The sequence below is a fragment of the Lissotriton vulgaris genome, chromosome 3_1 (genome assembly GCF_964263255.1).
Source record: "Lissotriton vulgaris chromosome 3_1, aLisVul1.2, whole genome shotgun sequence".
NCBI classification, from domain to species: Eukaryota; Metazoa; Chordata; class Amphibia; order Caudata; family Salamandridae; genus Lissotriton; species Lissotriton vulgaris.
Window position 1 is genome coordinate 2009954665 of NC_141689.1, and position 14700 is coordinate 2009969364.

General features: G+C 46.0%; 1 protein-coding gene across 1 annotated transcript in view; it reads right to left on the bottom strand.

Annotated features, from left to right (window-relative positions):
- The window catches only part of RWDD4 (RWD domain containing 4), a 140502-nt gene that overhangs the window by 66465 nt on the left and 59337 nt on the right, over nucleotides 1-14700 (bottom strand). Inside the window, exon 2 of the mRNA XM_086962469.1 lies at nucleotides 14011-14091. Coding sequence (XP_086818595.1) covers nucleotides 14011-14091 — 81 coding nt within the window. The remainder of the gene's footprint in view (nucleotides 1-14010; nucleotides 14092-14700) is intronic.

Genomic DNA, 14700 nt, shown 5'->3' on the forward strand with positions numbered 1-14700 from the left:
CCCCCCCAAATTGTTGTGGATCGGGCTAGTTATTTATTTTTCTATTTTTATTTTTTTAACTGCATGACCTTCTTCCTTCCAGTTCTCCCCATGGTTGCTCCCTTCCTCTTTTCCTTCTCCCAAACATCCCTCCGTGTTGACACTTCTCACACCTTCCTCTTTCCCTGTAAAATACCTTTGTTGCTATGCTGTTGAAGTGTAAGGGGAGGAGAAGGTGCCTTCTCTTTCTTTTCTTTTACTGTATCTACATTTCTTTATAGGTCACATAATACAGTAATACAATGAAGGTTCCCTTTACCATCCTATCTGTGTTTCGCTTAGGAAAAAAAGAACAGGACTACATTGAATGCTCATTAGCATTCATTACAGTCCTGTTTTTGTTTCTCGGTTTAATGAAGGTCGGGTGGCAAAGAAACTTCAAACATTGTTCTGAATTACTTAATCAGACATGCCAGCACACAGGAGACAACGTCTCACAAAATATCAGCATTTTTCCTCCAGTAAAGAGTATGTCACACAGTGAACATAGGCACCTTTATTAGGAGGAAATATCCCCCCCATGCGTCGAAGCTCTAAACCTATGAAATTCATGAGGGTGTTTGCATTTTTCACAGAATGTTTGGGACTGCTCCAGAAATGTATGTTTATGGGGGAAGGTCGGAGTGACTGCTGAGATAGAGCTGGGCACTACGTCCTGGACCCCTTGCTTAACCGCATCCCTTTAGTAACCCTCCATGGGTGCTCATATAATGACTGCTCAAGCCTTGAGCCCCATTTCTAGTCCAGTCCTCCTCAGTCTAGGCACCTACTGCACTCACACAAGGTGAACACGCATTGGCATAGCCAATAGGTCTCACCTTTGGGATCTTATAAGTGTTTAGTTATCCAGCACAATATCCTTCGTGCAACAACATGAAATGTTGCATGGCTAAGCACCTATAAGGTCCCAAAGGCGAGACCTATTGGCTATGCCAATGCTTGTTGTCTTTGTGCCCTGATGCACTTGCTTTTTCCTTCGCATTACAGTTAGAAAATGGTTCTCTTTCCCTTAGTCTTTACATGTCTGTCCAATGGCGGGATATTTACCTTCATGTGTAAACGAAAATCCACATCTAAAACATAATTTGTATTTACTCGTAAACAGCACTGTGTGTCCTTCAGTCTTTTGCTTTGGCTTACGTTTTATGCTCATGACTGATTTACTTGGGGGATCTCAGAACCCCACGTCTGTGGCTGGTCTTTCAGCACACTCCTTAGCTCAGTGGCAGCCATCAACACTCGCTCCAGACTAGGTTTTCTCTTCAAGTCCATCCATGAAATTATCAAATGTCTATATACACAGACTATCTGTTGCCAATACTTTGCTTTTTGGCATTATCAAAAGGTTGTGCTGGTTTCAGGAACGTATCAGCATTGTAGACCAGTGTGGAACTTAATGACATTGCTGGTGGTTCCTTGTGACTTGGTGTTTGCAATTCGAGACTTTGCAGCGTGCTGGCCTCAGAGTCCTCTGCAATGTTCAAACAGAATCAGCAAATTCGCTAGATGGCCCAGTGGGGTAAGATTTACTCCAGACAACTGCTGTGGTCTGTACACTAGGAGTTCAGATTCTGGCAATACAACCTTTGCTTTCCTTCCATTTAAGGCTATCAAATTGAGTACTATTACGTAATTAATATTTATAGTTCCATCATTTATAGTGCTAAAAACAGAAGATTATTAAGCCCTATAAATATAACCAAAATATAGGGAAGGATGGCCTGCAGAAGCAGAGGAAAAGGTATAGGAAAAGTCAACAGTGGTACAAAATAAAGTGGAAACTTTGTTGAAAGAAGAAATGCTGTGTCAAGAACAAAGGGAAAAGTACCAGAGGACATAGGTCAGATAAGCACCCGGAAATCACCTCAGGTGATTAGCAGAGCTGTGAAAACAAACCCTAAATAAAATAATCTTGGCCAGATGAAGAGCAGACATGTAGCCTAGAGGACAAAGGGAGCGACACAAGTTTTTGCTTGTGATCCAGTGGGAAAGGTAGTTAATGGAAAAGGCTAAGTCAGAAAAGCGAGATGTCTTTGTGAGCCAAAACTCCATGCTCTTAACTTGTATGGTCATGAGCAGTTCTGGGATTGTAAAACTTTACTTTGAGAACCCATAAATTAGGGGATCAAAGTGGGCAACAAAAAGAGGATGAAGTCACACAGGGCTGAGTCCTGAAAAGGGGTCAACTTGTATGTACTTTTTTTTTTAAAGTCCCAAAAAAATTGGCACAAAGGGGGAACATGACAGAAAATCTGTTCCTGCTTAATTGGTTGCAACGTCTGCATTTTACAATATTTTATGGGGTTAAAGCATGTGCTGCAGCGAGCTCTGTGTGCTTAGAAAATTTCAGGTAATATTAAAACATTAATGAAACTCTGGTGGTTAAAGAACTTGCTGGGGAGATCCGTGTTTTGTTTAGTTACAGTTTTGACGCATGAAGTAGCATAGTGTTAATGTGTATTCTGCAAAGCACATCAGGCCAAATGCAGATGACAGATTTTTAGGTTATGCAGACAGGGAAGTGGGACACTGTTTTATTACTTGCCGTTCATAATTAGCATTTTTTCTAATATAAGACAGTGAGCTATGAACCAGCATCAAGCACCTGCATGTAAACTGCAAGACACGGGTTTAGCACCTGGTTTCTTCTTAATCTGTTATTACAAGGCTGCTAAAAAGTTTTTTGTAGCACAAATAATGGATTATCCCAAGCACTGGTATATTTTAAAACCCAACTTTTTATTTCTACCAGCTATACAATCTTGTCATATAATTCCTACAAGTAAATACTGTTTGTGACTCCTACACCTTGAAACCTTCTTTGTCTAATGCATCATCATGTACATTGATTTATACTACACATTTGTATGATTAATAGTCAGTGTATAATGTGTGTGATGTAAAGCGCTCTGACACCCTACAGTGGGATGAGTAGCGTTTTGAATTAAAAAAAAATAGGAATTGCTATTTAAATTGATAATCCTGTAAAAACACACATACTGACACATGTGACATTGTTACAGTGCATATGTGTTACATATAGAAGTTGCAGAAAATCAAAAACCAGCCTCCAAATCGTAGCTTCTTTTAAGTAAGCGATAACAAGCTGTGTACCTTTGTTTCCTCATTACTTTGGCATCTAGGTGTTAGGATCCAGGTGGCGTCCAGCCATGATTATACTCAAACAGAAGGAAGGCCGATGACACTTTACATGTTATCTTAGTTTTGGGCTGAAGCTGGAAGAGAATATTATAAACCCTGGCAGGGCAGTCTCCGCCATCTATCCTTCTAAGGTCACTGAATAGCATCCAATTAAATAGTGGTAAAGTCTGTTTTAATAGACCTTGCAAGGAGCACAAGTGAAGTGTGAAGCACAATAACATCAACAACAAGTACTGGCTAATAGGAGAGGACTCGTGAACCGCTGGGATACAGCACTGTAGAATGTGGTGCTAAAGGTTCAGTGAGTGGTGGGAGGAAGAGAGAGGCTGGGCAAAAGCAACTGAAGGATTTAAAGCAGATATGGGGGCATTAGAGAACAGCCGGAGGCGGGCATTTATGATAATGGTATGGCATTAAGTAGAGGATCTATTTAGAGAAAAGGTGAAACGCAAATTGTAGCATCTTATCAGTTAGGTTACTTGAACGGGAACAGAATGCAGTGAAGTTAGGAAACTGGGGTGGAAGGGGAGAAGGAGGAATGGGCAGCCTGGGGGACACAATGGGTGCACCTAACACCAGCGTGCTCCTAGTGAAGATAGAAGGAATTGTGCAGTTTAAGTACCACCTCCAGTCAAAAACAAATGCCTTTGAGATAATGTAGTAAAAGAAGCCTTCAACATTTTGAAACACTCGCAGTTTCCCACACCGCTGCTTGCTGTCTGCCTCTTGGTTGGGACTTGGTTCCCACTAGTTGCGTTTTTTGCACTTTCAGTAAGTGCCTCCTGGCTTAGGAGCTCCTGCTGTGCAATGGGCATGTCATGTTAATCAACCATGAAACTGTTAAACGCTGGCAGCCTGATAGGCCCCCCCATCCTCCCACACATCACTTTGTCCCTGCCTCCCCATAGGAGCCAAGCTGGAGGCAACTGGAAACTGTTGGAGCCATAGATGCCAACAGACCCGATTCACAGGAGATTCCTGGTTTTAAACAGTTTTATTTTAGCAGTCTGCCACCTGAAAATGCCTCTGCTTCAATGAAGGTCTATGGACAAAATACAGACCCACGATCTTTTTAGGTCTCGTGGCGTTGAACCGCGGTCTTGCCAGAGACCTATTGCTATGGATTCTTCTTTCCAGGAGAGGGGACAGGAGCTGGCCGCACGCTCGGAATTGAGCGGGCCACGCGAACGCGCTCGCTGTGGCCAGCTCCTGTCTCCTCTCCTGGAAAGCTGTACCACACAGCCACACCTCCCCCTGCACGCATGCGCACAGACACACACACACACACACACACACACACACACACACGCGCACCTACACACACACACACATACAGAGACTCCCCCGCCGCCGCACACATACACACACCCCTCCCCCCTCCAACTAAGCCCCACTTACCGGCATTCTGGACTTCTGCAGACTCCGCAGGGCTCTCCCTCGGGCATGGGAGCCCCGCGTCACCAGCACTGCTTCTCTGGCCATCCGTGGGCACAGGCGCGGGCTTCCGAAGGTGGAAGTCCCGCCCCACGTAAGGTTTGTTAGGGCTCACTGCGATAGCGTCTCGTTTCACTTCCAGGCAAAAAAGACCTACTTTAAAACTCCTTCAGCCGCTATGGAAAGAGAACAGCACTCGCAGGGGCAGTTTACCAATGTTTTTATTACCAGCGCAACAAACACGTTTGGAAGACTCCTTCAGTAAGGAAGCTGTATGAGAAAATGATTTCTTCTTTAGAAATAGAGATGCAATCACAACGTTGTTGCCGATACTCGGCTTGTAAATGATTTCTATAGCGCCCACAAAAAGCGGAGCTGTCCATTGGCGCTTTAAAGGCACCTGTTCTCTCTCAGAAGAAGCTCTTGGGCACAGGAGCGCTCACTCTCTGGACGGATCGCCTCGGCCGGCATAAGAGGAGGGAGCCCCCTCCACGCACACTCACGCCCCCGTACTGGTTGCCCATCACTGCCAGGGAAGCTGCCGGTGATCAATGGCGGCGCTGCCACCCTGACCGAGCGAGCAGAGCCTGGCATCAGCCCCCCTCAGGAGCCTTCGGGGCACCCGCTGCCCCAGCAGCAGCCACCCTCCCGCTGCAGCAAAGCACCCCCTGCTGCCCCAGCCCCCACCCCTTCCTTGAGCCCCAGCACTTACCCTCCCCATACCATTATTAATTATGAAGCTTATAAAGCGCACGGCTACCCCCGAAGGGGGTGTCCCGGCGCATAACACCCCCACGGCTTCCACCTTGCCCCCAAGGGACCAAGTTCGTCCTAGAAATTACCTTTCCTTGGCCCCCCTGTATCCTCTTACAGCTTCTCTCCCCCCCCCCCCCCCCCCCCCCAGCCCAGCATCCGAAAACCACCATCCGCTGGCACCCACCCGCTTCCATAGCAACCACTCAGCCACTGGGGCACCTGCTGCCCCTTCATCTGTCCTCGCTAGCCCCCCAGTGCCGCAGCCCTGACACCCCCCAATCACCCTCCGCCCCAGCATCCACCATTCCCAATAGCACAATACCCACCTGTTGCCTCAGCAACCCCCCTTGCCCCGCTGCATAGAGCCCTCCCCTGTGACCCACCCCCTTGTCACCCCCCCTCCACAATACCACCCCCCACCCGCCTCGACAGAGTAAGTGCTCAGGAACGCACTCCCACCAGTGACCTGCAGGGAACCCCCAGATGTGCACTGCAGGCCCTGCGCTCATTCAGCTGTTTAACTGGAATTCGAACCTAGGACCGGAATATTACACAGATCTGCGCAGTCCGTGCATCAACCCGCTCAACTATCTGAATTGGAATATTCTACCAGTAGTTCGCAAACAGAGAGCCGCATCGGGTGCAGAACCCACTCTGCTATCTTACCAGGACCGGCATTAATTTACAGGTTGAATTCAGACCTCTGCGGTGAACAGCTCTGCAATCTGACTGCAGTGGAACCCTGGGAGCGGTTACTGCAAGCTCCAAACCTGCCGAACTGCCCTGGGCCCGCAAATGGTGCACCATTTCTGCAGCTGGCACTCTCGATTTGCACTGACGCTTTTGAATCCCCTCAGGGCACTCAAAGCTAAGACCTGCACATTGCACTCGGACATCCCAGTGGCAGGTGCATTAACCCACTAGCCTTTCATATTGGAATTTGAACTGCATGTCGCTTTGATTTCCCCTCGGGTGCATTCCCCCACTGCACCAGCATCATCGTAAAACTGGACCCCCTGACCCCGGGTCGCCGCCCCAGGTGCATAACCCACTGATCTAGCTTCCTTGGAGCCGAGCCTGTGACCCGCGGGCCGCACCCGGATCTCTGTCGCAGGAGCCCGGACCCCCTGAAGATGCTGCCCGGCTCCATCGAAATCTCCGGGGAGAGCCTGTCCAGCGCCAAGGTGAAGGACGTGGTGGACAGCCTGCGGGAGAACTCTGTGCGCCTGCTCTCGCTGCGGGGCTGCCACCTCTCCGACCGGGAATTCGGGCGCGTCTGCAGGGGCCGCGCCGAGTGCCACTACCTGACCCAGCTCAACCTCACCCTGGGGGTGGCGGGCAACCTGGAGTGGGTGCGGCTGCTTGCCGAGGCCCTGCAGACCAACCGCTCGGTGCAGTTCCTCTTGTGAGTAGGAGTGACTCTGATTACAACAGATGTGTGTGTCCTGCTCATTCTCACCTGTAGCATCCACCCCCTCCCCCGCACGGTACTCAGCCTCTTTATCCCGGTGCACTTTCCCTCCACTGTCACCTCCAGCCCCCTCTAGAGTCCCTCCGAGACCTCCCTAATGATCCCCGGGCTCCTCTCCTCCTGACGGAGCCATGAAGGTGACAGTCGCCTTCGGGAGGACGCTGATCGTGGTGCCCTGCAAGGATGGCCAGCTCACGGTGGGGGACTTCACGCAGCAGGCTACCCAGAGGTACCTGAAAACCAAGGATAAGGTGAGAGTTCAGCCCGCCCAAAAATGACAAGTGTGTTTTTGTTGTAAGCCGGCTGCTTCTGAAGTGCCTGAGACTAAAGGGATAAAGACACAGGCTCGTTTCTGTGCACAGGCACTTTACCGAGGGAAATGACCCAAAGATGCTTGTTTTTCGATACATCTTAGTAAACATTTCACTTTTGTCAGCCGACTGTCTAAAAACAAAAGAAAGCCAGTCCTGCATAGATTGAGACTTTTAATCACAAGAGTAACATAACCTGCTCAAGTATGCTCCGCAGACTACCTTTACTGTTTTCATGCTACATATGATCACTGTACTCCTATTCAACAGGTGTTTTCATGGTCCAGTAAGATAATGAAATCATGAGACACCTGTTTTTGATGTAGTAACACCAGAAAACCACCACTGCGTCTCTTCTTTCCCGGCGTGTTATATTGTATCTAGCCAGGCGCTTCAAGACACCTGTAGCGCACAGCAAGCACTCTCGCCTACAGTTTCTGGTTACTCTGTGTAAATAGAAACTACAAGGCCCAGCATGCAAAGTGCTCCTGGCTAACCTGCAATGCTCGTGGACAAGCATACCTATGTTTAATCAAAAATAAATTGCTCTAGCTTTACTTAAATTTAGAATTCAATTTCTACTCGCGCCTAGGAATCCTTGTGCAGGGCTAGTACCTTATAGGATATGCATATTTCACGTGGAATATATATTTGCAGATTATTCGTGACATTGTTGCACATGTAATGTCGGAATCGCCAACCCGCGAATTAACAGAAACGGTGGAAACGCTTTATAAAATCTATTCTGGTTAGCGGCTGTTTTTCAAAACAAACACTAATTTAATGTTTCTGCACAGCACGTCGTCCATTCTGTGTCCTCTCATCCGCTGAACATGTAAGAGGCAAATTTACATGTTCTTTCCACAACAACGTCAGGAGACTTGATTGGCCAAGGTTCGGGAACCTCCTGTGTTTTTTTACTCTGGATGTGCTGTCCTCCCATTTTTAGGTCTCGTGGCGTTTACAGCTTACTTAACATATGACAAACTTTCTTCAGAGTTCAAAAAGTGTATTTCTTTAACTCGTGGAAGTTTTTCTATTAATAGGGCACTTTATAGCACTGTACTGAGATGTACTTTGAAAGTGGTCGTTTTTTAGGTCTCGACGAGCAATGCTTTTGGGGCTAACTGAGCACTTGATCCTTCTTACGTCGATGGACTGCGCTCCACCTCTTCTATAGATAGTGCAGGCGGCAGGGAGGGTCCCTACTATCCCTGCTACCTCGAGACTCAATTGGCTATCGTTTGTGTCTACATATCCGTCTACCAACAAATGTCAGTGCACACTTTTCCACCACGCAAACACACCAACAGCCTTCAGTGCACGCTTCCAGACACACACACACACACCTTCAGCCTTCAGTGCACACTTTCGCAGGGCACAAACACCACCAGCGATCAATGCACGCTTCCACCACACACACACACACACACACACACAGCACCAGACTTCAGTGCACGCTTTCACCAGGCACACACACACCACAAGTCGTCAGTACACGCTTCCGCCAGGCACACACGCCACCAGCTGGCAGTGCACGCTTCCACCAGGCACACACACCACTAGCCATCAGTGCACATTTTCTACAGGCACACACACCACCAGCCATCAGTGCACGCATCAATTGTTAACACATCCACAATTAACTATTGTAGCAATCGCAGTATAGCGCACTTTACTTTTAAACATGTCAGTGTACGCTTTTCCACCATGCACACACACTACCAGCCATCAGTGCACGCTTTCACCGGGCACAAACACCACCAGCCGCCAGTGCACCCTTTCACCAGGCACACACCACCAGTCGTCAGTGCACGCTTTCACCAGGCACACACCACCAGCCGTCAGTGCACACTTTCACCAGGCACAGACACCATAAGTTGTTAGTGCACGCTTTCACCGGGCACAAACACCACCATCCGTCAGTGCACGCTTTCACCGGGCACAAACACCACCAGCCAATACAGAGTTTGCAAAAAAATTCATGCAACACATTGTCATATACAATGCCAATAAATCAAACTTGAATGCTGCGAGACCTATTGCATTGCAAATGCTAGTTTTATTTATTTGTTTTAAGTCACCCTCTTTATAATTTCAGAATGTGAGCATGTATGGTCCAATCCACGTTAAGGATTAAAACATATTAAAAGTTACATTTGCGTTGCTTACTATCGGCTCATCGTTGTGCCAGCAGGGCAGGTGAAGTGATGAGGGGCTTCTTGTGCTCCTTATTCTAATCTGTTTTTTTCTGGCCTAGACTGAGTGCGCCAGGAGTTCTCCTAGTGTTCTCCAACTATCCCACGCAAATAAGTGTCAGTCTTATCTGCAGGTCTGTGACCAGACTGGTGGCCCATCTCTCTTATCTCCGCCATATATTTCGAACACGCCCGTTATTTTCAGTCTTCAGAGCCTACTACCCAAATGAATAGATGTATTCCCCTGGACTGAAAAGGCTTTTCTTTTGAAAATGACCTAACAAATGCCTACAAATGGCATGTCATCTTTCTGAGAAGTAAATAGAGGTAAGTCCCAGCGGTTCCTTGAATCAGGAGCTTTGGAACGCTGTACAAGTGCATCAAATACTTACCCCATTGCTTGGTGTTATTTCACTGGAAGCTGACTTCAGGAACTTTTAAGCATCGAGGCATCTGTGTGTGTTTTATCAAACAAGTACATCTTATATCCGTGACCTTTTATGGAATTGAGGGCGTCCAGGGTCCCCACATCCTCTTTGTTCAGCTGCTCTTCAACTTCAGATCGCAGGGCTCCTCTGACGTCATACCCTTTCCGCGAATCTGCATGCACAGCATTCCGGTCCACACTTAAGGACTCGTAACACATAACATGCACCTTCCCTAACCCTGTACATGCATGCCTTTACCACTCCAGGGGAAACCGCTCTGCATCACTAGTGACGTATCTTTATTATTTCACCAAGAGCACACGGGCAGCAACTTTTAGCACGCGGAAGTATTACTAATCTCGGAGCCGGCATCACTCACTGGCATCCTTGCAGTGTGAAGTCTCTGCTTCTCGGATTGACGGCGAGCACAAGCTGTAGCTAGGCTTAGCTTGGTTACCCTAATTACCTATAAAAAGGCGCATTTACTACGATTTCTGATAACTATCGGAAATAACTGTGTTGTGATTATATTAGATGCACAAGGGTTAATGAGAATGTCTACTTGTCCGGAGGACTAAGTAGACAATAAAACTTCTTGTCCGCAACAAGAATCCTCATGTCCAGTGCGTCGGGCGATACAAATTCCCCACCCCTGGCTGAGCTAAAGAATGATGATGGATTAAACCTAGATCAGTTGGCTGGGGGAGAGTGCTTGCAATGTTCAACACTCTGTCCATCATCCCCTTGGGTTTTGCTTTGTATCTTTAAGTATGGCTTTACCGTCAGGTTCCAGTCCCTCAACCTGTAAATTCTTTAAAATGCTTCCATTGTCTCCATGTGCTTTATAGCAGCTTTAACTCCACATGCATAAATCATCGATTCCGATCTTCGACAGCAACACACGCAGAAGGGGATGAACTATTTTCTTGGACTACAGCAAACTAACTAGCAAACACAGTTGTTCTTCAGGTTACTTATCCCCTATGTCACCATTTTTAGCGTATTCCCAGCCTCAGTAGCCGCCATTAAAATCACAACATACGGAGCTTAATATTACAAGTCTTTATTCTGCTGCGTGTAACTGCAAACCCAACATTCTAAAACAAGCTTTCATGGCATTACGCTCAGACACCTACGTCACAGTTCTACAGAGTCCGGTAGGAGCCAAAAGGGTTCTGTACTAAAATATTGTGAAACACTAAACACTCTAAACCTCGAAGGATAACGAATGTATATATATATATATATATATATATATATATATATGTAACGGTTTTGGCAAAGAGGGTTCAGGTGCGGGGCTGCATGGCGCTTCATTCCGTTGTGCGTACTCTTCAGGTGAACCATCCTGATATTTATTTCAACAAGGTATCTCCCACTAGGGAAAGATGAATCGCTGCAACCTTGCCTTACACTTTTTTCCGGTGTGCGTACCTCTTCAGGTGAACCACGCTGATATTTGTTACAACCGGATATCTCCCACGGGAGAAAGATGAGTCGCCACAAACCTTGCCTTTAACCATTTATTCGTGCAGGGTAACAGGACAATGCGTTTTTGTCGACATGTTTCGTTTCTGCTGGAAACTTTTTCAAGACGTTGCGCCTGCCACCAATTCAGTTCGCTGGTTTACCACAGGTAGAGATTTTCAATTTTAACATAGCTCCAACAAGCTCCACCCATTAGGAATCACTTCCGTTGGTTAACAGGATTCTGGTACCTGTAGTGTAGTCAGCGTGATTTGCAACTGTTTTTAGAAAACCCTTCAGTGGGTGGTGGATAATTGTCCCGTTGTGGTCCAGCCACTTTTAAACCTCTGCGACGATGTTATGATGCCGGTTCCCCCGGTGTCAGTCCACCTTTCGGATTGACTGGGAGCCGGATACCGGAGTCCAGTCCCCGGAAGCACCGCAGACCCCTAATCCATGTAACGGTTTTGGCAAAGAGGGTTCAGGTGCGGGGCTGCATGGCGCTTCATTCCGTTGTGCGTACTCTTCAGGTGAACCATCCTGATATTTATTTCAACAAGGTATCTCCCACTAGGGAAAGATGAATCGCTGCAACCTTGCCTTACACTTACACTTACACCAGTCAATCCGAAAGGTGGACTGACACCGGGGGAACCGGCATCATAACATCGTCGCAGAGGTTTAAAAGTGGCTGGACCACAACGGGACAATTATCCACCACCCACTGAAGGGTTTTCTAAAAACAGTTGCAAATCACGCTGACTACACTACAGGTACCAGAATCCTGTTAACCAACGGAAGTGATTCCTAATGGGTGGAGCTTGTTGGAGCTATGTTAAAATTGAAAATCTCTACCTGTGGTAAACCAGCGAACTGAATTGGTGGCAGGCGCAACGTCTTGAAAAAGTTTCCAGCAGAAACGAAACATGTCGACAAAAACGCATTGTCCTGTTACCCTGCACGAATAAATGGTTAAAGGCAAGGTTTGTGGCGACTCATCTTTCTCCCGTGGGAGATATCCGGTTGTAACAAATATCAGCGTGGTTCACCTGAAGAGGTACGCACACCAAAATAGTGTAAGGCAAGGTTGCAGCGATTCATCTTTCCCTAGTGGGAGATACCTTGTTGAAATATATATATATATATATATATATATATATATATATATATATATATATATATATATATATATATATATATATATATATACACATATATATATACACACATATATATATATATATATATATATATATATATACATACATACATACATACACACACACACACGTATATACATATATATGCACACATAAAACCAAAGTTTCCCTGCGGCTCGCCTCAGCTTGCGCCACGGACACAATGCACGGACCAGTTTTCTGCGGTGCTCAAATTTTCTTTATTCGCTTGCCGGCTTCTCATAACGTTTCGGCACTCAGGTGCCTTACACACATATACACACACATCTCCAACTGGCAGTAGGTTGTTGTAGTTAGGACCTAGTTTTCATAGACTAGCAAAGTTTTTGTTTTGCCAATAACTTTGGCGCCGTTTGACTAATCCTCATGAAATTTTCAAAACTAGCTTGCCACGGACTACAGTTTTTTTTTTTTTAAGTTTCGCGGTGATTAGTCAATCGGGGGCCGAGGAAACAGGGGTCATAAATACACATTTTTCCATTGCACTTTCCCATTTTGAACACAACTACAGTCCGAACGGAACACCACCAAATTTGGCAGAAAGCTAGATATTGGTCCAGAAAGAGTTATTTTGGTGCAAATCTGTTCAGTAGTGTTTGCTTTTTTCAAGAAAAAAATAAAAGAAATGTATATATCCAGGGACGCGGAGGATTCACGGGTTAGTCGGATGTCATGATGAGATGGTTGGCTGCCAACACTTCAACCAGGAAGTGTTGGCATCCAAGATAATAGTAAAACAATTTAAAAAAAAAACACAGATTCGGGGAGGGGTGGAATCTGCTGCGCTTGTTTAACTGGGTTGGCCAGGTCCCAGGGTGTGTTTTTATTATTATAACTAGGGGGTGGGAGGGTGCACTTGGTCACCCCTCCCAAGGCTGATTTTCTGCTCTGGGAACCCTCTCCCCCTTGGCCTGCCCAAAAACTATATGGGGAGGGGGGGGCATGCAGCCCCCTCTTCGCCTAAGGGGACCCAGGGCCAGCCAATATGGAAATTGAGGAAGAGCCCCCACCTCCCAGAGCCATTAATGGCTCTGTGGGCCCCATCGCCCAGGGCTGGGCTCCTACTCTGTCCTGGGGAGCCTAACTCCAGGACAGTGTTTTCCCTGCCCACACCACAAGGCCAAATCATTAATCAACACTGGGCTCACCTATTACGCTATACTGTAGTATGGCTCTGATGTTTTGACCAGTCATTTAGGTCCAATTTGTCAAAGAAAAATCGGAACACTGTGGAGAGGGAATGTGTATTAATGTTTTGATAGGGGTAGAATAAGTGAAGTCGCTTGTTTTTAAGGTGCTCTGATAATCTACAACTATTAAAAGATTTGTAAATTACTCTGTAGCATTTCACATTGTTGGTTACTTTAATTCAGTATTTGTGTTGTGGCTATTATATGTAGTGATGCTAAGCAGGATTTCCAACTACGCATTACAAGTAAAAACAATGCTGATTCCAGAGGTGCAATTAGTACATAGCTGCTCAGGACTTTGTTCTAAAAAGTCTTCTTCTACCTGAAAATAAAAACAGGTTTTGTAGAGCCTTACCCTGTACTGAAAAGCAGCAGGACCAAGTTCTTTAAAACACTCATCTCCTTCGTAGATGGAACGCAATGCTTCCAGTTCCATCTGAAAAACAGTAATTCATTTCAAAATGTAAATTTAACAAAAAATATAAATGCTTAGTACTGTAAAGATGTAAATAAAAAATAGTCTGTGTTGGAGGTCCTAAAATGAAACAAAAATGTCAAAATAATGTAAAGGGAACGATTCTAATTTCCACAAGTGATAGGATCAAACTTCCTGTTGGTAGTTACACATCAAAATCCATTCACTTCAGTACAAAGTTTTCCGTACTAAAATAAACTAACAAAATAAGTGCGCCATTGTCTCCTAAAGACCAGCCATTGCATTATTGTCTAAACTCCATCTTTCAACTCAATATGCAGTTCACCCAAACTTAACCTTCTACAATCAAACTGTGAGCACCAAAAATTCTACTCGCATGACTATCTTAGATTAAAATACATGTTGCCCCATCTTTAGGTGTCAGCTAGACTTGCATGCGCGGTCTCAGAGAGACATGTTGTTTGCTATTCAGTGGGCTTCAGCCCAACAATAGGCTTACCATTTGTTCGCTCCTTCATCCCGCTCGTATTATTTTTATCTAGTACAATGCTATGGCTTGTGTTAGATCTCTACTGACTACAGCTATTTTTTAAAGATCTATATTGCCTT